Genomic DNA, 25,400 nt, shown 5'->3' with positions numbered 1-25,400 from the left:
GCACTTCAGTAAACACTATGCCCTGTAATGAGACACAAGTTGTAGATGAATATATTTTTCTTTTACTCTCGTCAGTATTTCTTTGTGACTGTGTGTAGAACTTCATGTGGAAATTAAGTAAAAAATCAAAATTTGAGACTTTTCCCGAATGTTAAGCTTGGACCAAATGACATACTGGTATCGCCCTCCTCTCACAACCCTCATTCCTATTGCCACGCATTTACTAGAATCTGATGGAAATCAGTCTCACTGATCCAGGGCCTTAGAATTTTGTCAGTCTCGGCATCCCCTCCCAGCACGATCAGGGGACAAAGGACTATGGATACCCTGTGCCAGAGAACCTCTGAAACACCACAGAGACCCAGCTCTGCTGTCTGAGCGGTGCTGTAACTGGACTGTAAGCTGATACGTTCGGCCCCAGGGACTGGGCAGCGGCAACGGAGAGCACGCGAGAGTCCTCACCCTTAACACGGGCAACAGCAGGTCAGCAGCCCGTCGCCTTTCTCCACGGACGCGCCCCCGGGCTCCTCTCTGCCTGGTACAGAGCGCGGGGAGCCCCGGAGCGTGGCGCATCCCCTTGGCAACTGGAGAACGCGCTGGTCGGGCGCCCGGGGCGGGGCTGTCGGGGTGGGGGGTGGCGGGCGGGGGCGGGGGCGGGGCGCGGGCGGCCCGCATCCCTCACCTTTCGCTCAGAAGGCGCGCTGCGGCCCGGCGGAGCGCAGCGCACAGGAGCGCCGCGCGCAGCCGGAGCTCGGGCCGCAATGGAAAGTGGCGAGTTTTCCGGTTCATCCGCGCTGTCCGACGGCCTTGACACACCAGAATTCTCTGCTCTCTTCGAAGCCCACCGGAAGCCCTTCGTATTCAAGATCTTCGACGTGCACGAGTCTGAGGCGCCGGAGGAACCCGAGGAGCCAGAGGAGGCCCATGAGCAAGACGAGGGCGATGAGGCTGATGAGTCCGATGAGACCCCCGAGCCCCACAGTCCCTATGAGCCCCACCAGCCCTGTGAGCCCCACGAGCCCTATGAGCCCTACGAGCCCTGTGAGCCCTACGAGCCCTATGAGCCCCACCAGCCCTGTGAGCCCCACCAGCCCTATGAGCCGCATGAGCCGCATGCTCCCTGTGCAGCCCAGGAGCCCCACAAACCCTACGAGCCCCATGCGCCCCGCGAGCTCCGCAAGCTCCACAAGCCCCGAAAGCCCCGCCAAGCCGACCTTCCCAGCACCGCCGTGGTGTTCTCCCCATCTCTGGTGACCAGATTCCCGCCACGGATTCCGCTGCCTTCCCTGAGCGGTAGGTGTTGGGGCCCCTCCGAGGCTCTGAGCAATCCCGTCCCATGATGTGAAGGTTTGCATGGAAGAGCTCGCTTTGTTCTGAAGGAATGTAATTATTTTGTCATTTCGTTTACCTGCTGCTTTACAGTCTCCTATCTTTGGACCTCAAGGGGCTCTGTGGGAAATTGAGACTCTGGTAACCAGAGAAACTGAATCTCTTCACTCTCTCCTCTCTCCACCTGATGACCTCCTAGCTGTCCTTGAGTTTCCGTTGTCACTTCTTTTTGAAGCCCTTCTTAATTCTTCTCTACAGTTACTCATTGCTTTCCTCTGAGTTGCCACTTTGAACATTACCTCTATAATAGCGCTTAAGATTGTGTGTTACATCATTATCTTTCTCCCCAACTAAAGGGGAGGATCCCTGAAGGAAGGATATTTTTGTCAGTGTTTGGCACATGGCAGCACTCAGTGAATGCTACCATTACATTGTGATAGTAACAAAACACTCATTGAGCAGGAATTCAGAGAGTACATTTACTCAGTGCTTACCATATGCTCAGTCTTCACCAAGTTCACAAGGTAGCAGGGCTGATGGGACTTGGGTTACATCCTTTGCTCTGACCATACCAGATCACTTATGACCTCTCATTGATGACCCCACTCAAAACAATTCTTTGTTCACATTGGGCTTCCAGTCGCTTGGCTGACCACTTTTTATCTCATGTTCTCCTTGACTCCTCTTTATCGGCCTCGATTCTGTGGTCTATCATTTCAGTTGCCCACTTAGAACATCTTCCACCACCGCATTGGCTCTTTGCTTATGCACCAGACTTCTCCTGGCAAAACCCTAACCCTGGTTAAACCCAACCACTCACTCTCTGCCTACACCTGACTCTTGCTATACAGAATCACACAATCAGACTGACTGTGTTTATTTCCATTTCATGACCACAAATCTCATTTGGTCATTTGGCAGCGCCTAGCAAGCCCACTTTATTCACCTCGTAAGTTAGTTCTCCTAATCTCTCCTCTAACCTTCGTACTTTTTTTTGACCCCCAAACAGCTGAAGACTTTGCCTCACACCTTAAGAAAATAGAAGCAAATAGTCGTGAACTCCCTTATTTTCTTAACCGTAATCTATTGCCTTCCCCAAATCTGCACTCATGGGTTCTATCTTTTCTCATATTTCAGGGAAGAATTGTTCCTCTTTCTATGAAAAGCAAAACCCTCCACTTGTGCTTTGAATTCCACTCTTGTCTCCAGAAGAACTTTGTTCCTGCAGTTCCTGCCTCTCATACAGCATCAATTTCTCCCTTTCTGTTGAATCAGACCCATGACCATACACATATACTGTAGAATCTTCCATCTTGAAATAACTCACTCCACCAAAACTGCTCTAGGTAACTACCTTTCTCTCCACTGCCAACCCTGTCATCATGCATGGAGATTTCAGTAGCCATATGAATGATCCGCTTGGCTTCTCAGTTGTTTGACCTCCTCACGTTGAATGATGGGGTCCTTCACCCCATCTTAGGCGCCCACTACCCTAGCCTTTGATAACATCCATTGCCATACTATTTCCAAAATCTCTATTTCAAGCACTCTAATCTCTAACCATGTCCTGTCTTTCCAGCTTACTCACTCCTCTTGTATCCCTTCTGTCAATTCTTTAGTTTCAAAGGGACCTTTAACCCATTAATGCTATTAACTTTTCATTATATATCACTACCTTATATCCTTCTATCTCTCCTTATTAACATTGTTGTCCATGGTCCACCAATGGAATCGCTCCCTTGCAAATATCCTTAACTCTCTTGCTTTACCTTCCATCATTCTTGCCTAGTTAAATCCAATTCTTGCCTGCACTTGAAAAACAGATGATAAGAGAAAAACAAACAACTATGCTGACTAATCTTTAAATTCATGCCCTTGAACTTCAAATGGGCTCTCAGTGCTGCTTGGCAATCATACTGCTTTCTCCCAGTCAATTCATTTTCTAACATGGCATCTACCAAACTACCAGTATCTGTACATATATACTCTACCTTTTCTCCTGTTATTTTTGGACGAACTCTCCTTGTTCCTATTAAAGGCCATTCTTTCAACCTGTGTGTTGGATCCCATCCCATCTAACTTTAGGTCTTTTGCTCCTAAAGGAGCCTCCTGCTTCAGGACCTTTTCAGGACCTAATCAGGACCTCTCCTGCTTTATTCCCTTCAGCACATGACCGTGCAGCAATAACTCCTATCTTTAAAAAAATGAACCTTCTCTTAACTCCATGTACCCCTCCAGGTACCACTCCTGCGTCTCTGCTCCTGTTTAGAGAAAAGTCCCTCTGAATAATTGTCTGTAAGTCATTATCTGCATATCCTCTCCTCTCATTCTCTGAAAACCCACTTAAGCTTTCATCTTGTCTACTTAGCTAAAGTTGCTCTTGTTGAGGTCACAATGACCTCTGCCTTGCCAAATTCAATGGTTAATTCTTCATCCTTATCTTACTCATTTGACACATTCACTCCTCTTTCTTGGAGGTCTTTCTTTACTTGATTTCTGGGATACCACTGTCTTCATTGTCATCCTGCCTCATTCATTGTTCCTGGCTCGGTTTCCTTTGCTAGATCTTTCTACTCTTCCCAGCCTCTAGTTTGACGTGAGTGATGGCTCAGTTCTCTCAGATTCTTTAGAACTTTCCTTGTTCCCTAGGTGATATCATCAGTTCCATGCCTTTAATTGTGTGCTGGTGACTTCCCAAATTATCTCTAGCCTCAACTTCTCCCTTGAGCTCCAGAGTTTAATAACCACTTGTCTATTTAACATCCCTACTTGAACATCTAGTAGGCATGCAAAATATAATGTGTCCATAGCTGAACTCTTATTTCCACGTCCAAACTTGCTCTTCCCAATTGTTCTGCATTTCAGCAAATGGCACCACTATTCATCCATCCAGGTCCTTAGGTCAAAAACCTTGGAGTCCTTCTTCACACTTGTTTTTCTCTTACACACTGCCTCCAAACCATTAGCAAACCCCAGTTTTGAAATATATGATGACTATGACAATTCTTAGCATCTAACCTTCATTATATTTGTAAGCCACTCTTGTTTGGTCCACTGCAGTAGCTTCCAGCTTGGCTCTTACTTCCAGTGTTGCCCCTCCTCCCCCATTCATTGTTCATATCAGTGGTCACAAGGATTCCTTAGAACATACATTATATGCAACTCTCCTGCTCTCATCTCTCCAGAGGGGGTTCTCATCTCAAGTAGTTTGTAATCTAAAGTCCTTAGCAAGCCTATAAGACCCCACATGATCTGGCCCCTGCCTACCTCCCCAACCTCATGTCCCACCACTCTCCCCACAGTGTGTGCTCTCCAACCACATGGGCCTCCTTGCTCCTCACAATCATTTCACTTGCTTTTTACCTCTCCCAGGACACTCTCCCCTCAAGTGTTTGTCACCTCTGTCAAAAAGAACACTCTTTGGCCTTCCGATTTTCTTTAAAGCACTTATCTAAATGACTCTATTAGGTATCTTTTTTTTTTTTTTACTGTTTACAATAAGCTCTCTGAGGGCAGAACCTTTGTATTCCCCACTGTTTCATCTGCAGTGCCTCCAACAGTGCCTGGAACAGGTCAGGATTTAGCAATTATTGTTGAATGAAAGAGCTCTCATTCAGCCTCTATGTCACCAAACCTAATGATTCCTTCTCTGGTTGTTAAGAAGATTACATGAGTTAATACCTGTAAACCATTTAGAACAGATTGTGGTATATGGTAAGCGCTTAGTAGATGTTAGCCATTGTTAGTAGTAGGTAGGATTATTATCTTATTTGACCTCTTGGCAGCATTTAATACAATTGGCCACGCCCTTCTTGAAACATACACCTCTTTCTCTTGGCCTCTGTGACATCACAGTCTCCCAGTTTATCACCCACCTAACTGCTTCATCTTTCATTTGCTGAGTCCTCCCTGTTTTCCTGAACTCTAAAGGCCTCCATGTTAACCCTTTTTCTCTTTGTTTACACTTTTTTCCCCTATGTGGTCATATCTACACTCATGGCTTTAAATAGATTCTCTGTGCTGCTGTCTCCTAAATTTATATATTCCATCTCTACTCTCTCTCCTGAGTCCCACACTCTTGTATTCAACTGGCTACTGGACATCTCCATTTGGATATATCATACGCATCTCAAATGTCATATACTTTGAGACAGAAGTCTTGATTTTCCTCCCAATCTTGTCCCTCCCTCCTCCTTACAACTGGTTGCTCCCAGAAAATAGCATCCAGTTGCTCAAGCCAAAAAAAAAAAAAAAAAAGAATCTGTTAGTTCTCCCTGATTCCTCTTTCTTTACCCTCAAATACAATGAGTCCAAGGCAGGGTCTGGTAGTTTTCTCTCCAGAACGTTTCCTGAATTCATTCATTTACACTGCTAACACCCTCCTCCCAATGATGGTCATTTGTCACCTGGAGTTTTACTTGAGCAGCAGTCTCCTGCTCCTACTCTTGTCCCCCGCAGTCTCTTTGCAACTGCAGCCAGAGTGAGTATTTTAAAAACCCAATCAGGTCACATCTTTCCCTCACTGTAAAGTCCTTCCTGTGGCTTCCCCTTGCTCTTAGGATAAACCCAAACTTTTTGCAGGGGTCCCTAGAGCTCCCTAGGCTCTCTGACCCCACCTCCTACCGCTCTGCCACAGTCATGCTGGCTTCTTTTCTGTTCCTCTAAAAGGCCAATCGCAGACTTGCCCCTGCAATGTGTGGTTTCCTCTCCCCAGATGCTTATTGTTTTCCCAGGAGTTTTCCCAGGATTGTCTCATGGTTAATTCCTCAGCCCGTGTTTTTAAAAGGTGGGAAAGCCTACCTTTTAGAGGGTTTTCCTTGTCCATGCTGCTGTCCTGTAGTAGCTCCCTGTGAAGTAGCTTGATGTTGAGACTCTAAAAAGTTTTCAAACTCTGCTTTAGAAAACATCACTTTAAAGCTTCCTGTCTTCTCAGTTGTCTTCTAGATTTTTCTTGTTAAAAATTCCAATAAATCTTTACGCTAATCCCTTTAGTAGAGCTCAGTAAGCATCAAGCATAATTATATAATATTTACATAAAATAATGTAAACAATAGGCAGTATTTAGTCAGCATGTCACCATGCCTCTGCTCACTCAATAAAAGTTCCTTCGTCTAACATTTACCGAGCATTCTAAGGCACTTTTCTGTGTCCTGTGGGGGTGTGATGATGACTGAGACATGGCAGTTTGGTTGTGTGCAAATTCTTCAAATTTATATTATAGAATAGGTCCCATCCTTAGTAAATCACCTTACTAATGTATCATCACTGTCACCGTTAAATTTTATTGAGCACTTACGGTGTTCAGGGTGTAGACACTGAGCTGTAGATGAGTGAGGGGTGGATCCCATCCTTGAAGGACTGTTACTGTGGTTGGGGAGGCTGAACACGTCTATAACAATAACACGTCCATAGCATACTAAGTAAAGTGGACTGGAGTGGCCTATGGGATAGTCACTTCATTTTTCTGAGTTAAACCTCTTTTTTTTAAAAGAGAAGAAAGGCTGAGAAAAAAGACCCAAAGTACTCATTAAAGCCACTTACCTAAAATAGGTTGAAATAGAGACTAAATATTTAACCTCAACTATACAGAACCGAAAGTATTTAATCTGGATTTATAAAGGATTAGGCAAGTGATTTAAAAGAAACAGGACCTCAGGCAAGTGTGGGAGTATGGAGGGAAATCATATTGAGTGAAAATTTAAAACTTTTGAAATTTATAAGGTATTCTCATGATTAAAAAACCAAAACAATATTAAAAGACTACAAGGAAATGTCTCACTCCCATCCTGTCCCCTCTCTTGCCTTCTACAGGTAACCACTTTTGTTAGTTTCTATGTATCTTTATATAAATACAAGAAAATATCATACAAGGTTCTGTGTGTGTCCCCCTTTCTTACTCAAGGGGTAGCATATGCTATACTGTTCTTCACTCTTTTCACTTGACAGTATTTCTTTCTTTTTTTCTTTTTAAAGAATTTATTTATTTTTTTCCTTTTTCTCCCCAAAGCTCCCCGGTAGATAGTTGTATATTCTTCGTTGTGGGTCCTTCTAGTTGTGGCATGTGGGATGCTGCCTCACCGTGGTTTGATGAGCAATGCCATGTCTGTGCCCAGGATTCGAACCAATGAAACACTGGGCTGCGTGCAGGGGAGTGCGAGAACTTAACCACTCGGCCACGGGGCCAGCCCCCGACAGTATTTCTTTCCGTATAAGCACATATAGAGTTTCCTCTTTTTATTTTTTATTTTTGTTTGGTGAGGAAGATTGGCCCTGAGCTAACATCTTTGCCAGTCTTCCTCTATTTTTGTATGTGGGACGCTGTCGCATCATGGCTTGATGAGGGTGCGTGGGTTCGCACCCAGGATCCATACCTAGAGACCCCGGGCTGCTGGAGAAGAGTGCACCAACTTAACCACTATGCCACCTGGCCCACTGCTAGAGTTTCCTCATTTTTTAAGAGAACAGCTGCCTCATGTTCCATCACATAGATGTGCACTAATTTAACACCGCTTGATTGTTTCAGGATGTTGCTATTACAAGCAATGCCATAATAGGTAAACTTGTACAAAATATCAACTTGTACACATGCAGGCATATCTGTAGGATGAATTTCCAGAAGCAGAATTACTGGAGGGTAAGTGTTTGTGTGACTTTGATTTAGCGACATTGGGCTGCATGGGAGTTGATTCGTTTTGCAGGCCCACCAGCAGTGGAAGTGCCTGTTTCTTCATAGCCTCACCGTTGTAGCATGTGGGCAGACGTTTGTGTTTCTGAAAATCTAATACAAAAAACTGGTATGTCAACTAAGTTTTAATTTGCATTTATCTTAGTGTATGAGTGATAGTAATCATCCTTTTTGATATATATTGTTTCATGTCCTTTGTCTCTTTTCCTTTTGACTTGCTAAGTTTTTATTTGCAGGGAGATTAGCCCTTTTTCTGGGATGTGTATGACATACTTTTTGCAGTTTGTTGGTCGTCTCTTTGTCTTTGCTTATCTTTATATTTTTGATTTTGCCATAAAAACATTTTTATAGTAAAATTCATCAATCATCACTTTTATGGCTTTGAATCATAATTAGAAAGTCCTTTCCTACTTATAGGGTATGAAGAAATTCACCTATGTGTTTTCTTTCATAGTCTTTTTTTAAACATTTAAATCCTTGATCCATTTGGACTTTATCGTGGTGCATGGTGTGCGTTATAAATCCACCTTTCTTGGTGGCTACCCGTTGCCGTGCCATCTTCACACAGGGGAGACTGGGTGAAAGTGAACGTGAACAATAGATTTGAAATTGGAAAAAAAAATCACTAAAGTGCAGACTTAGGGGCGTGAGAGGAGGCATAGCTTAATAGTTAGCTTGCTCAAAATAGTTAATTTTTGAGCTCTAGTTTGCATAGAAGTCCCAGATTTATTGCTGTTGTTTTTTAACCAGATGGAAGGGCTTGCCCTCTTCCTGGCGCTGCCTTCTCACCCTCAAGCAAAACCCTGTCTCACGCTCTCCGGTCTTTTGCCCAGATTACCCTGAGCTGAGGCACTGGGGAGCTCAGGTAGGGAACTGTGCCTAAGAGGAGAGCAGGGAAGAATGAACAGTAGTAACAGATCATCCAGCTTAGTATCTCATATCAAAGAACGTCCAATGTTTGTTCACGTACTCACACCCAATATAGAACTGGACCACTTTAAGACCAGTCTTCAAAACAATAGTGCCCCTGAAATAAGCATGAATTTTACTTCAAAAAGCCTTGAAAAGTAATGTAGGTCTTGCTGAAGTAGCTTCAAGGGAATTACACCATCTAACACAGAGCAAAACCTGCTAAAACGTTCTTGAGGCATTTCTCTTCCCAAGTCCCTGTCCCCATGACAGCTGCTGCCCGCAAATACCTCTCCTGTTTCTCTCAAGCTCCAGCTTTCCCCTCTCTAACCCTCTCCTTTCCTCCCACTAGATCTGTTCTGAGAGGCGCTGTCTTCAGCGGGACCTCGTTAGGTACAACCAGGGACTAGAGGCTGAGCAGCTCAAACATGGGCTCCTTAGGAGGCAGGGAAGAGGGCAAGGTGGGGAATAGTTGTACTTTGATATTTCATCCTTATCATGTTGCAAAATGCTTTACTTCTTGCAGTGGGACTCCCAGTGTAGGAGTGCCTCATCCCCATCAGGGAACGGCTTTAATCATAAACAGCTTTCTCCCAGCAGATGGCAGCCTTCCCCATCAGATGGTTTGGAACATAGGTCAGATCATCCCATTTATTAGCTCGAAAGGGCAACAGGAGCAGCGTGGTTTATGTTCTGCAGAATACAGTAAAATAAAAACATTTAAAGGGCATAATACAACCATAATGTTCTGATTGTCTCTTAGAGGAAGATGCTATTCATCATCCTGCTCAAAATGCTTTAAGGGCTTCTTCCTGTTGGTCTTAGAAAAAAAGCCAACTTCTTCAGGACTCATCATCCTCTGGTCTGACAACAAATCCTGCTGTCCTTTCCCTGGCTCTCTTCCTTCCAGCCACACTGACCAACTGTCTTGCTGGGCCTTTTGCTTGATTCCACCTCAGGGCCTTTGCACTTGCTGTGTCCTCTGTCTGAAATGCCCTTCCTCTCTCATTCCCTCTTCTCCCCTTAGATCTTCATGTATCTGGCACCTTCTTGTCTTTTGTTTCCACAGGAGAAGCATCATTTTCTCTGAAAGACGCTGCCCTGACTACTCTGCCTAAACTGGGCGCCCCCTTCCTTCTTGCCTTACCAGCCACATCACAGTAATTCATTTTCTTGCTAGCACTTACCACGGCCTGAAATTATTTACTTGCTTATTCCTGTCTCTCCACCTGAAAGGCAAGCTGCATGAGGTTAGGACAGGGACTTTGTGTTGACCCTTCTCTAGTCTGACACTTAGAATGCATGGATGAATTCAGCATGAAAGTCGTTCACGGGGACATTCCTGAACGTTTTCTAGATTCACTTAGTAGTTACTGAGCTCACAGTAGCTTATGTTCATTGAGTGTTTTACATATTTAACATCATCTCATTTTATCTCTAAAACAACCCTTTGAAGTTAGTCCTATTTGTTTCCCCATTATAAGATGAGGAGACTGAGGCACAGAGAAGTTAAGTGACTTGCCAAGGGCCACACACAGAGTAAGGGAGCAGAGATTGAACCCAGACAGTCGGATCCCACACTCTGCTCCACTTCACCCCCACACTGTTCACCTGGGCGAGGTGCGATGGGGGACAGAGAGGTGAAGGTCGGTGAGATAATGAAGGGAAAGGGCTCAGCGCAGTGCTGGTGCCTTGTCACTGCTCAGTAGATATCATAGTGTTTAGTCAATAGCACCTAGTATGTTTGTTAGAGTCAGGGAATAAGACATCTCTTCAACTGCCTACACTGTGTGCTGTGAGGAGTACAAAATAAAGCAGAGTCCTTCCTCAGGAGTTCACAAGGTAAGGGAAATAATGTAGACGTAAATACGACAGAATCTGTAATCAGAGCCCAGATGCATGATGTGGGCATTCAGCCCAACCATAACCAGACCCTCTACATGCAATTCTCTCTTATTCTTGGATCACCCTGCAAAGGCCCCAGTTTATTTTTGTCCCCACTTTATAGATAAGGAATCTGAGACTCAGTGCTTTGTCTGAGGGCATGTGGTGGGTGGACCAGTATTCAAAGCCCTATCAGTTTGATCCAGAGCCTGTGAAATACTGCAGGGTCTAGATGGGTGGGTACCGGCTTGACCTCAAATGGGAGAAGAGCAGCACTGGTGTTCTCCCTACAGAAGGAGCTGGGAGATATTTGATGGACAGGGAGCGATGCTGGGGTTGTGATACAGGAAGCTCTGCCGATAAGGATGGATTGGGTGTGTGACCTCCTCCTCCACCCCAAAGCGATGTGAACGCTTGGACACTGCTGTGCCCAAGAGTCATGGCTCCAGCTCCGTACTGGGCATTTCAATTTGAGCACACACTTCAGAGGAGAGGAAGCTTGATGCTGTTGGAAAGAGCATTGAGCTAGGAGGCATTTACTTCTGGTTTTTCATAGCTGTCTGTCTGTTTCCTTTCTAGTGAAATGAGGAGGGTAGATTAGCCGCTCTATATGGACATCTCTGGTGCTAAGACTCTGTGTTTTAGTACAGCTGCTTAATTTGATATAACAAGATGTTGCCAAAGTGAGATTGCTACGTATTCTTGAATATAAGGAAATTTTAAAAAATTCTGGCCAAGTTGAATATATAAACTTTTAGGGATAAAGATATAATAGACAAATGCTTAGTTATAATTGTGTTAATTTCGTTATACATATAAAATTGAAGTAATGTTAAAATAAATTATATAATTTAGAAATAGTTGTTTCTAATGTCATATTTCATGAAAAAGTTTTATTCTATTTTTTCACATAGATATTTGACATGACTAGAGTCACTTTTTGAGTAATTTAAAACAATTTTTCAGGGCATATCATTTTTGTTTTTAAGTAAATTTTTATTTCTAAGTAAAGTTTTGAGATAGAAAACAAAAGATTTTTTTATTATGGAAATTTTCAATCATACGCAAAATAGAGAAGGTTATAATGAACTCCCATGTGCCCATCACCTAGTTTCAATAATTATTAACATTTTGCTAATCTTGTTTCATATAGGCATCCTCTCCCAACTCCTTCACCACCACCCCACCTCCAGCCCCACATTTTTGGGGCATCCTATAGGACAAATTGTTTTAAAGTAAATACCAGATACCGTGTCATTTCATCCATAAATTCCTCAGTATGCATTTCTAATTGCTAAGGGCTTTTTAAAAAAAACATAATTATCATGTCATTATTACACTGAACAAAATTTATGATTAATCTTTGATACCCTCTAATACCCACTAAATATTTAGGCTTCCCTAATTGTCTCAAAAATGTATTTTCCAGTTGGTTTTGTTAAATTAGGCCTCAGACAAGGGCCACACATTGCATTTGGGAGGTTATGTGCCTTCTCTTTTATTCTTTATCACCAACCCTTATCTTCTCCCTTTTTTAAAAAATTTTTTTTAAGATTTTTAAATTTTTTTTACATTTTTTTCCTTTTTCTCCCCAAAGCCCCCTGGTACGTAGTTGTATATTTTAGTTGTGGGTCGTTCTAGTTGTGGCATGAGGGATGCTGCCTCAGCGTGGCTTGATGAGCAGTGCCATGTCTGCACCCAGGATTCAAACCGACAAAACACTGGGCTGCCTGCAGCGGAGCACGTGAACTTAACTACTTGGCCACAGGGCCAGCCCCTTATCTTCTCCCTTTTAAAAACACTATTTGTTAGAAAAATTGGGTAAAATATCCCATATTCTGACTTTGATTTGTTCTTTGTGATGTCTTTAAATTTTTCTTCTAGCTCCCATATTTCTTGCAAATCATATAGATTAAGAAGCTTGCTTAGATTCAGAATAAATCATTTCGGGCAAGAATATTTCGCAGATGATGCTGTGCATTTCCTCTTGCATGACGCTTCCAGGCACACAGTGTTTGGCTCTCCCATTTGTGTGGTTCTAAGGTTGATAAATAGATTCAGGTGAGGTCAGCTCATTGCTCCATTATAAGGTTCCCCATCCACCTTTCGCCAAATGGTTTTAGCATCCAGTCTCATTCATTGCCTCGATTCCATTATTTTATTAGGGATAAGATAGGGCCTCTTTTGAACCCATGTTTGATGCTGTCACTGGCAATTATGTTACAAGCCTTCAGAACCCATTCATGTAATGTAGCAGTAAGAACTTTTTTAAATGCATGCTTTGCTTAGTGTACTTTTATCTTCGCAGTACAATCACTATATTCTTTGTGTTTTGTGTTTCTATTTTGCTTTTTTAAATGATGTTTAAAGCTTGCTTAGAGCAACATCCAACAAGAATCATCCCCAAGAATAGTTAGTAAATCTGTTTTAAATTTCTTCAACTCTCTTCTGTTTTTAAATATTAATTTTTGTAAGGAGAGCTCTATAATTATTCCATTCTAGCATTAAAGTTGTTTCAGGCTAATATGTTTTCCTTGACCAGTTCTTTGTTGCAAAAATAAAGTAATTGAGAAAGTGCCTCATAAGATGGGTTTTTGTAAGAACTTGCATATAAGGTAACCTCCTCTTTTCTGAGGAATAACTTTTGGGGAAAAATCTTGCCTTATGTTCACTAATTTATGGTACTTTGCTTGAAACTCTCTTATTTTTCTTGATTTAACTTGATCTTTTGAAACACATATATCAAGAGTAAAGTTTGAGGAAGGAAAAAAGTAAGAAAGCAGGATTCTCTTCACCTCTCCATTATCAAGTCTGATAATTTATTTTGTGCCTGTATAACACCATTGAGACCTCACAAGAGAAATTATTTCAGATTTCAATATTAGGAAAAGTTGGTGTTCTCTGCTTTCAATGGTAGGATGCTCTGATACAACTGTACTGAGCTTTATGATACATTCTTCTTTTGTTTCATTTTATTTTCCTTTCCTTTCTCCCTCTGCTATTTCTCTACCTCTCTCCTTGAGTTTTTCATCTTAAAACAGATAATATCCTATTGTAGTGTATGTGTTTATGTAAGCAACCGCAAATCCTTTTAGGAATGAGAGGAGGGTATAAATACATAAAGAAACCAGTGAAAAGACATGTGAGTACCTGTTCCCAATTAGTTTCTCCTTTCACTAATATTAGTTTTCATAGTTGGAACCCTTAATAGCAAATGCTTCCTGAACAGTCACTTGAACTTAACAATTACTTAAACAAATGTTCTTCTTTATTCACAGAAATGTAAGCAGAATCTTAACTCTTGAATTTTTAGGATTAATAATAGCTACCATTTGTTGTGTATTTACTGTGTTTTGGGCACTATGCAACGTGCTTTTCATGTATTATCTTATTTAACTTTCCTATAACAACGTTTTGAGGTAAGAACCCATTTTACGCTTGAGAAGACCAAGGTACAGAGAGCATAGGTAAACTCGCCCAAGATCAGAGGTTAGATCCAGGATCTGGTTGCTGGCAGTCTGATTCCAGAGCCAGTGATCTTACCCATGAAACAGTACTGTAATAGTCCCCAGGTTGTCTGCTTCAAAAAGTGCCAATGCCCATGTCTTACCCCTAGAGGGTGTGGTTTAATTGGTCTGGACTGGGACCTGCAGAAAAGATCCCTAGGCGTTTCCGATGTGCAGACAAGCTTGGAAACCATTGTAACACCGCTTTGCTTGGGACATTAGCTAACAACAGCCACCTGAGAGCTATTCCATTCTACCAGTTGGTGAGATAACATCAAAAGTGTGTTTTCTAAAATAAAGAGTGTAAGCTCTACCATGGGAGAAGTTATAGTATGAAAGGACAATAGGAAAGAGCATTATTCATTCACGTTATCATATTTATAGAAGTTTTTTTAGGATTGATTCAGTATTATACTGACCCTCTGACCTGTGTACATAAAACTAGAAACCAAGCTTGGTAATACACGAGGAGTCCACAGAACACGTGCTGCGTCTTTCACAAGTGACAGCATGACTGGGCACAAGGACGTTTTTGTAGACTACTCTCCCTTTTCCTTAGGTCTGAGTCAGGTTACCCTTAAGAAGGAGAGTAATAGAAAATATCTGAATTCAAAAATTCCATTTCTTTTCTTTTCTTTTTTTTTTTTAAAGTTCATAGCCTATCTCCTACTAGGCTGTCAACTCCTTGAGAAGAGAGACCGCTCATTTTTGTTCTCTCAGCCCTGGCACCGTGCTGCACATAGCGGAAGTGGATCGATACTTGATGGTGTGTTTCCTGCAGGGCTCTGTTGAAGCTGTTGATACACTGAAGTTGTAACTAATGATTCTAACTATCATTTGTCTACTCTCTGCACCTATTATAGACAAGGTGCTTTACATTTATGACACAGACCTACCTATTATCCTCCTATCTAAGAAGGGGAAACTGAGTTTCAGAGAAGTTAATTCCTTTGCCTGAGATTGTGCAGCCAAGTAAGTAACAAATGAGCCATGTCTGTCTGTTGCCCGAGCACACCCACTTTCCTTCACCCAAAGCACTCCAGAGGGTAGAAAATGTTATTTCAGAACTCTTGGATGTGATTAAAAACTCCCAAGAAGAAACTGTCTGGAACAATCTGTCATTATGAGGCCTATTATAATAGACCTTTGGATAACTTGGCCTGTATGATTTCCTACAGTTTCCCACATTAAAAAAAAACTTCTACACATGCTTTTTAATTTGCTTAACCGTGTCTTCTGTTTTGGAAATTTCAGGTGTATCCAGTTTTCCACTGTTAAAGATACTGCAGTGAACATTTTTGTGCATAAATCTTTGCCCACACTTGGAATTGTTTCTTTAGGGTACATTTCTAGAATTAGAATTGGATTAAGGAACACTGTATAAGGAATGCTGACTCATCCTGCCAAGTCGTTTTCCATAAAGTGTACTAATTAAATTTCTACCAGCAGTACCCAAGTACTCATCTCATCTTACCTTTCCAGCATCATTATCCTTTGCAAAAAGTTTGCTAATTGATAGTTTAAAAAATATCTCATTTTCGGGGCTGGCCTGGTAGCATTGTGGTTAGGTTCACACATTCCACTTTGGTGGCCCAGAGTTTGTGGGTTCGGATCTTGGGCACAGACCTACGCACCCCTCATCAAGCCGTGCTGTGGTGGCATCCCACATACAAAATACAGGAAGACTGGCACAGATGTTAGTTCAGGGCCAATCTTCCTCATCAAAAAAGAATCTCATATTTTATTTGCATGTTTTGCTTACAAGCAAATTTGAACTTTTTCTTTTGTTTATTAGCCTTTTACAGGTCTTCATATATGAATTCAGTTCCCATCCTTTGTCCATTTAACTTTTGACACCTACCTTAATGTTTTCCTTATTCATCTATACATTTTGTACTCTTCAAATATTGAGACTATTGTCTTTATAATATTTGTTGCCAAATATTCCTCCAAATTTTTTCCTGTTCAACTTTTAATTTTTGACACAGAGAAGTTTCAATTTTTAAATATTTTAACCTTTTATTTTTTTTGAGGAAGATTAGCCCTGAGCTAACATCTGCCACCAATCCTCCTCTTTTTGCTGAGGAAGACTGGCCCTGAGCTAACATCCATGCCCATCTTCCTCTACTTTATATGTGGGATGCCTGCCACAGCATGGGTTGCCAAGCGGTGCCATGTCTGTACCCGGGATCTGAACCGGTGAACCTGGGGCTGCCGAAGCAGAACGTGCGAACTTAACCACTGCACCACTGGGGCAGTCCCTAATCTGTATTTGTCCTCTATATCTTTTGTCACCTTTAACTCTAAGAGATTAAAATCCAGTGATTAAGTAGATGTTCTCTTATTTTTGCTCCAATTAGAGTTTTAAAAAAATATTTAACTCCTTGATTTACCTGTGGTTTATTTTGGTACACAGCGTGACAGATTTAATTTGGTCATTTCCCTAAATAGTTATTTTTCCTAGCTCCTTTCTCTGTTGATTTGTGATGCTGTCTTTATCCTATCTTCGGTTCTTACTGAATCTAATTTTTGCTTTTACTTTCCTTTTCACAGATCCTGGTCCCCGTGTCTTTGTAAGGAAAAGGTAAGACTATAGGTATAATACTCTCCAGCCTAGCTGGATGGAACAGACTCAAGGTGGGCCATTTGAAGTGAAAGCCTGTCTTGGGCGTTGTGAGAAGAGGATTTCTGTGTTTTCCCTTTTTCATTAGGCCCTTTTCTAATGACAATTCCTGTGGGAGAAGGAAAGAAGAGAGAGAAAGTGATTTGGGAGTGAGATGGGGAAGAAGACTGAGATGTTGGAGAGCATTATAGTCCCCGTTTTACTTGTTTGCTGAATGCTAGGCGTGTCACATGCTAGGTCTGAACCTGTAAGGGCCTTGGGTTCTTGACAGTCTCCATGTCATAGATTTTCTGAAGATCCAGGTCAATGTGTCCCAGTCTTGCCTTGTCTCTCATTCAAGTACAGTAGCTAACGAAATCTCAAGAAAGTGCCCTCTATGAAAAAAAGTGTGTGTGTGTGTGTGTGTGTACATACAATGTGCAAAATAGATGCCTCTTGAAAGTAGATACTTACTCTTGGTTTGGCTAAGATATAGTTAGAAGAGGTAACGATAGAATCATTAAAGAGAAATACCAAGGGTTCTTGTCAATGGTTCATATAGATGAGAAGTGAATAATACCAGATTTTATTTTTATCCGCTCTTGTAATAAGTGAGTTAAAACCATTCATATTTATTGTTATTGTTTAACATTTACGTTTATTGTTATTAGAGTTGTTTTGCCTTTCCTATTTACTAGGCTTTCTAATTGTTTTTATTCTCACCTCTTTCAGGCGGTAAATACTGCTACCTTGTTTTTGTGTAATGTTTTGCAGTTTAAAACATTTTTTTTCCTCACAAGAATCCTGAGAAGTCCATAGGGGAGACGTAATCAACTAGATTTTACTGAGAGAAAATGAAATTCAGAGAAATGATGTCACTTTCCCAAAGTTGTGTGGTGGCTGAGAGAACAATTGGTGGAACTAACGTTTACTAGATGTTACCAAGTGTCCACTTAAAATACCACATTACTTCAAATAAGTGTGTGCTGAGTGAGCAAACTCTCCTGTGGTTAGATGGACAGCGAAATAGTTTATCCCTAGTAAGTTTTATACTTTGAAAAAAAGACTGTGAAGAAAGTGTTTCTTAAAATTTTTGTTGTTTTGCTACTTCTTGCTTTTGTTTGATTGGTTAATTTGGTTTGATTCTATGAGAGAATGGTGCTACCTCCATTATGTAACCCTGTCCCCATCCTATAAAAATTCGTGTTAAACAAATGTGCTATCCCTGATTGTTATGAAAGAAAATGTCTTCTGAGTATAAACAAAATAGTTAAATGTAAAAGAGAATTTTGACTGAAAGAGAGAATTATTTGAATTACCTCATTAATTTAGACCTGAAATCATTTCCATAATTGTTGTTATATAAATGTATATTTGTTGCTCTGCATGCAAGGTAAGGATTTCAAAAACTTTCTTAGCTATTGGCAAACTGTAGGAGACTAATTGTCAATAAAGACAGGGGACAGCAGTGTAATCCTCATTTGAAGAAATCTGCCTTCAAGAGTTAAATCCTTCAGCCTCATTCTTTTGTTTCTGCACAGGATCACGACTAGACATTGTGAGGTAACGCAATACCCAAGAGAGAAGGGAAGCCTGAGTTAAGATGAAGAGATGTAGTTTGGAGGTGTAGCTATGGTGACGTAATGCATAGTAAGTGAATGAAAAGGAGGTGTTGGTCAGACCTCTACACAGAATTAGCAGTTGTTAATGAGATTATTTCCAGTTGAAATAAGAACCCAATTTAAGTATCTACAGGAATGAACTAGGAAACTATCAATAGTCTTGTATAAAATGATACATTAAAAAAATGCTTAGCGGGTGAAGAGAAAGCAGTGAGGGAAATCTTGGCTTGGAGGTGATTATGGAAGCCAGAAGCTCACTTGCTCGAAAAGATTAATATATAATACAATGTTTTGTCTGCAGCTATGACTTTCTTTCTCCTCCACCTAGTCCCCCTCCCTGGAAAGCTCGCTTAGGCTGTCTCACAGGGCTCACGCAGTACCTACGTGGCAAAGCCGTTCTTCTCTTGAATAGGATGTAGATTTTTTTTCTGGCAATGGACGGTATCTTCATTGTTTCTAGATATTTACTGGCTGGTTTGGGGTTACATCATTATCAATTATGTAGCAGATCCCGAACGTTTCACTACCAAAGAATCTTTTAGTTATCTCTACCCACTCCCACAATCTCATGTTTTGAAAGATTTTTGTTGTTGTTGTTGTTTACAAAACACACTGCATTTGTTAATTTTTTGAAAAGTTAAGGACACATCTAAGTATTGATCAGAGTCTCCTATCAGCATGAAGTAACATATGGAGATGATATAATTCAGAAACAAATTTGGTATTTTGGGTAGTGTCTACAGCCTGGCTGTGGGTGGTATAGGATTCCATTTGACTTTTTGAAATGTTCTGAAGGTAGTGGACTCCCATTATTATCTTCGTGGATGCCCTAAGGATTTGGGAACTGCAGGCTGGAAACTCTTGTATTAAGCAGCAGAGTCCTGAGGGACAAAATGCAGGTGGATTAGTTACAATAGAAAAGGGGGGAGTTAGAAGAGTCCGAAGGATGAGACACTGGGGAAAAAAGGGTGTGGAGGTGGGGTACCATTCTTACTACCTTCAAACATGTATTTTATCTAGCAACCTCTTTGATTGATAAAACAGTTTAAACAATCTTAAATGTATTCTTTATCCGGTTTACGGATAGTTCCATGATTTTCCCTTATAGAGCACTTATAATGAGTTTATATTTTAAACAATTAAATACCAATTCAGTTCAACTCGACTAGCATTTACTGAGTATTTACTACATACAAAGTATCATGTTAGGTGCTGCAGGTGAGAAAGGAAAAAAGAACTAACATTTACTGAGTACCCAATCCGTCGCTAAAATGTGCTAGGCACACAACCCTTTGAGATGGGTACAGTTATTTTCATTTATAGATGAGGCTAACCACATTGGCCTCCTGTTATTTTTCAAACATATAGGTATGCTTCTGCCCCAGGGCCTTTGCACTTGCTATTTATTGCTACTGGAATGGGATGATCTTTCCCTGAAAAATGTGTATAGCTAGTCATTGTTCAAATGTAACCTGATCAGTAATGCCTTCTTTGACCGCCTATTGAAAATCGCAGCCCTCTCCCCATCACATACTCCTTATCCCCCTCACTTGCTTCATTTTTCTTTATACCTCTTACTACCATCTAATGTACTATATATTTACTTTATTTCATGTATTGTCTTTCTGTCCCCACTTGGGGGCAAGGGTTTTTGTCTGCTTTATTCACCAGTGTACTCCCAGCCCTGGAACACTACTTGGTACATAGTAAGTGCTCAGTAAATATTTATTGAACGAACGAACTAAAACTCAGAGAACTAAGTAACTTGATCAGGTATAAGAAAATGGCACTCCATTTTAAAATAATAAAACCCAGAATCTCCACTGTTAGTACTGGAATAATAATATCTTAGGTGAAAAGAATTGTTGGACCACGTGTTCCATGTCCCCAAGGTTGGTTGCTGTCGCCACCACTCTGACCTCGGGGGAGCTATTCCGCTGTCACTACTGTGGCCTAGTTTGTATGCATAGAATCCTTTACTTGCATTACTCCCCTAGCACAGGTAAGGCAAAGCAGTAAGGGGCAAATAGGCCATTACTGAAGGCTGAAGGGCAACGCAAGTGTATTAAACACAGAATAACGTGAAAACAGACCATCTGATTAAGCCTTTTAACTTGATGTTCAGGGTGGATGGTCAGTTTTGTGATTGTGCAATTTGGGGAGTTCTTAACTATTAATGCCTCCCGGCCTCGTCCCACTTTCTGAAAGGAGCTTTGTGATGCATCAATCACCGTTTAATTGAGGAGGCCATGTCTTCACATGAGGGTTTGCACTGGCTGTGTCAGGCCTGAATCCTGCCTGACACCAGGGCCAGGGCTTATCCTAACACAAACAGTTTAGAGCCTGTTAAAGAGCTCAGGCAAGTTTTAGGGAGAATGCTTTTCCTGGTCACCTCCCTTTTTGTAACAGAAGCACTTTCCTTGAGTAATTCTCTTGGCCTCTTGCCTCATCACTGAACTAGACTCCCCAGGGAGTGGGAATGACATGTGTCTGATGGAGGTGGGAGAGAGAACCGGCCCCTTCTGGGTCCTGTCCCTTTGGGACCTGCCTGTCTACAGTGAGTCATCTTTGTGGTCTGCTTTCTGTCACATAGCAAACTTAGCCCCTGGGGGGGATGGGGGGAGGCTTGCAACTTTGGGGCACAAGTTCAATTCAGGGATGTCAGTGATCCACATTACTCTCTGCAATATCATTTAGTGAGTAATAAAGTATTTTTATTCTATTGGTCCAACTCCTGTGCCTATTTTTCATTTAGTTCCTAATTGCGGTGGGCAAAAAAGGGTGTTATTTGTTGTGCCCTTCAAACTCCAAGCAAGTACTTAAGCAGTCATAATATGAGCTACAGTAACATAGGTGGTGTATCAGTCTGCGTAGGATAGGCCATGCTGCAGTGACAAACAAGATACAAAACTCTCAATGACCTAATGCAATGAGAGTGTATTTCTCCCTCACATCACAGCCAAGTGTGAGTTGGCTGGCCCTGCTCTGTCTTGTAGCTATGCCATCTAGAATATGTGCCTTCTAGAGTCACTGCAACAGGGAAAGAAAGAGATGGAGGCATGCTAGCTCTTAAGTGCATTGCCCTGAAAGTGATACGTAACACTTCTGCTGAAGTTAGACATAACTAGTCATAGCTCGTCACGTAGCTCCAAACAGCTGCAAGGGAGGCTGGGAAATGTAGAGAAACCCTTGGATACTTGGGAAGCACAAATATCCCCACATGTCTGCTGTAGGTGGATTCAGAAGAGTCCGGGAAGGTCCAAGGGGGCAGAGTAGGGAAGAAAGGGGGTGGGGTGGTACCCAAAATATATTTTGCCTATTTCATAGTTTTTCCCAAAGCCAGATATTCTGTCTGAAGTTTATCTGTACAATCTCATCAGAATCCAAAGCCATCAAGCCATTTGCAAATTAACAATATAAGAATGGAGGGTTGGGGGCTGGCCCCGTGGCCGAGTGGTTAAGTTCGTGTGCTCCGCTGCAGGCGGCCCAGTGTTTCGTTGGTTCGAATCCTGGGCGTGGACATGACACTGCTCATCAAACCACGCTGAGGCAGCGTCCCACATGCCACAACTAGAAGGACCCACAACAAAGAATAAACAGCTATGTACCGGGGGGCTTTGGAGAGAAAAAGGAAACAAATAAAATCTTAAAAAAAAAAAAAAAAAAGAATGGAGGGTTTTTCCCATTAAGTGTGCATTTTATCTGAGGTCTTCTGGAGACAATATACTTTGGTTTTATTGCATTTTTGTTGTTTTTGTTTCACTTTGTACTATATTATTAATGATTCCAGGAGTGAGAATTTTGAGTCCACAATATTTTTTAATCCTGTGAGCTATTCAGCACTCTTCAAATCATATCAAATAGGGCATGGGTGGGGGGAGTTTTTGCCCCTTGGGATTTATTTGAGTAGGAGTCATCTGATGTAACTATATTTGTTAAGCATTCTCTTTGAGTTAATCAGCTGGTGTTTGTTAGTTTTTTTTCTAGGAAGAGAATCCAAGATCTTTCTAGGCCTAAAAAACAATGGGGAGCCCCAGATAGGTAAGGCAATGTTGTATAGTCTTGTTTGTGATGATTGTGTTGCTTATATTAAATAGATAAATATTATTCTTACCTTCCCACTAACCCTGCATCCCAGGTATATCCACCTCTCTGCTCAACTAGATCCACTGAAACAATATTGTCACCTCAGTTGAGTCAACGTATGGAAGGCTAACCTTAGTTCAGTGGTTCTCAAATTTGTTTGCACGTTGGAATCACCTGGGGACATGTAAAACTGACTGATGCCTGGGTCCTGTCCCCAGAAATCCTGATTTACTTGGTCTGGGGTGCAGCCTAGGCTTCAGGAGTGTTAAAAGCTTCGCAGATGATTCTAGTAGGCAGACGGATTGGAGAACCACTTTGACACTCTCGTGTCCATCCTCCAGGTTCAACTTCCCTGCCTCTCACATCTGGTCCTGCTGTCTCTAAGCTTCTGCCCAGAGCACGCCTGTTCTCTGGATCTCCAGCGTGCTGGATGCACTGTCCTTCTGCCCTTGGCCATAGGACTCCCCCTTTTCTTCTTTGGCTCCTGAGTAAAGCTGAATTTTTTTTCCTTTTTTTGTGATCTCCTATTGCTTTAAAAAATTAATGGACTTTATTTTTTAAAGCAGTTTTAGGTTCACAGAAAAATTGAGCAGAAGTACAGGGTTTCTATATTACCACCCATGCCTCTAGTTTCCCTTATTATTAACATCTTATGTTAATGTAGTCCATTTGTTACAATTGATGAAGAAATACTGACACATTATTAACTAACGTCTATAGTTTACATTAAGGTTTATTTTTTGTGTTGTATATTTCTACGGGTTTTGACAAATGCATAATGTCATGTGTCCACCATTACAGTGTTATGCAGAATAGTTTCACTGCCCTAAAAGTTACCTGTGCGCTACCTGCTCATTCCTTTCCCTCTCTGAACCCCTCACAACCACTGATATTTTTACTCTATCTATAGTTTTGCCTTTTCCAGAATGTCATATAGTTGAAGTCATACAATATGTAACTTTTTCAGTTAACAGTATGTGTTTAAGCTTCCTCCATGTCTTTTCATTGCATGATAGCTCATCTCTTTTTAGCACTGGGTAATGTTCCATTGTCTGGTTGTACCACAGTCTATTCCATTCATCTGTTGAAGGGCATGTTGTTTGCTTCCAATTTTTGGCAATCACAAATAAAGCTGCTATGAACATTCATAGGCAGGGTTTTGCATAGATGTGAGTTTTCAGCTCGTTTGGGTAAATATCTAGGAATGCAATTGCTGCATCATATGGTAAGAATATGTTTAGCTTTGTAAAAAACTTCTAAATTGTCTTCAAAAGTGTCTGTACCAATCCCACCAGCAATGAATAATAGTTCCTGTTGTTCCACATTCTCATCAGCATTTGATGTTTTGTATTTTATCCATTCTAATAGGCGTATAGTGGTATCTCATTGTTTTAATTTGCATTTCCCTAATGACATGATCTTGAGCATATTTCGTATGCTTATTTGCCATCTTTGGTGAAGTGTCTGTTCAGCTCTTTTGCTCACTTTTTAATTGGGTTGTTTGTTTTCTTATTGTTGAATTTTAATAGTTCTTTGTATATTTTGAATACCAGTCAGATGCTAATAGATTGAATGTTTGTGTCCCCCTCAAAATGCATATGTTAAAACCTAATCCCTAATATGATGGTATTTGGAGGTGACCTTTGGGAGGTGATTAGGTCAACTGGGTGGAGCCCTGATGAATGGGGTTAGTGCCCTTATAAAAGAGATCTCAGAAAGTTCCTTCTCCCCTTCTGCAATGTGAGGACAAGGTGAGAAGATGCCTGGCTATGAAGTAGGAAGCAGGTCCTCACCAGACGCCAAATCTACTGATGCTTTAATCTTGGACTTCCCAGCCTCCAGAACTGTTAGCAACAAATTTGTGTTGTTTATAAGCCACTCCCTCTATGGTATTGTTATAGTAACCTGAATGAACTAAGACATCAGATATGTGTTTTGCAAATATGCTGGTCTTTTCATTCTCTTAGCAGTGTCTTTTGAAGAGAAAAAGTTTTTAATTTTAATGCAGTCAAATTTATCAATTTCTTTCTTTCATGAATTGTGCTTTTGGTGTCATACTTAAAAATGCATTGTAAAATCCATTGTCACCTAGATGTTCTCTTATATTATCTTCTAGAAGTTTCAGAGTTTTGCATTTTACATTTAGATCTGTGTTACATTTCAAGTTAATTTTTGTGAAAGGTGTAAGGTTTATGTCTAGGTTCATTTTTTTGCATGTGGCTGCCCAGTTTTTCTGGCACCATTTATTGAAAAGACTATCATTTCTCTATTGGATTGGCTTCACTCCCTTGTCAAAGGTTAGTTGGCTGTATTTGTGTAGATCTATTTCTAGGATCTGTATTTTGTCCCATTGATCTATTTGTCTGTTCTTTCACCAATACCACCCTGTCTCGGTTACTGTAGCTTTATAGTAAGTCTTGAAGTCAGGTGGCATCAGTCCTCTGAATGTATTCTTCTCCTTCAATATTGGGTTGGCTATTCTGGGTCTTTTGCCTCTCCATATAAACTTTAGAATCAGTTTGTCGATATCCACAAAGTAACTTGTTGGGATTTTGATTGGGATTGCGTTGGATCTATAGAGCAAGTTGGGAAGAACTGAAATCTTGACAATAGTGAGTCTTCCTGTCCATGAACATGAACTGTCTCTTCATTTGTTCAGTTCTTATTTGATTTCTTTCATCAGAGTTTTGTAGTTCTTCTTTATATAGATCTTGTACGTATATTGTTAGATTTATACCTATGTATTTACAATTTTTTGGTGCTAGTGTAAATGCTGT

At 41.2% G+C, this 25,400-nt stretch overlaps 1 protein-coding gene across 1 annotated transcript in view; it reads left to right on the top strand.

Moving 5' to 3' along the window:
- The first annotated feature begins 761 nt into the window (after positions 1-761).
- THEGL (theg spermatid protein like) overlaps positions 762-25,400 on the top strand; it is a 50,796-nt gene continuing 26,157 nt past the window's right edge. The window contains exons 1-3 of the mRNA XM_046655766.1: positions 762-1,293; positions 16,867-16,897; positions 22,513-22,578. Of these exons, the coding sequence (XP_046511722.1) occupies positions 762-1,293; positions 16,867-16,897; positions 22,513-22,578 (629 nt within the window). The remainder of the gene's footprint in view (positions 1,294-16,866; positions 16,898-22,512; positions 22,579-25,400) is intronic.

This window comes from Equus quagga, chromosome 3 (genome assembly GCF_021613505.1).
Source record: "Equus quagga isolate Etosha38 chromosome 3, UCLA_HA_Equagga_1.0, whole genome shotgun sequence".
Classification (NCBI taxonomy): Eukaryota; Metazoa; Chordata; class Mammalia; order Perissodactyla; family Equidae; genus Equus; species Equus quagga.
The sequence above is the reverse complement of the archived record's forward strand: the minus strand, read 5'-3'. Positions and strand labels throughout refer to the sequence as shown.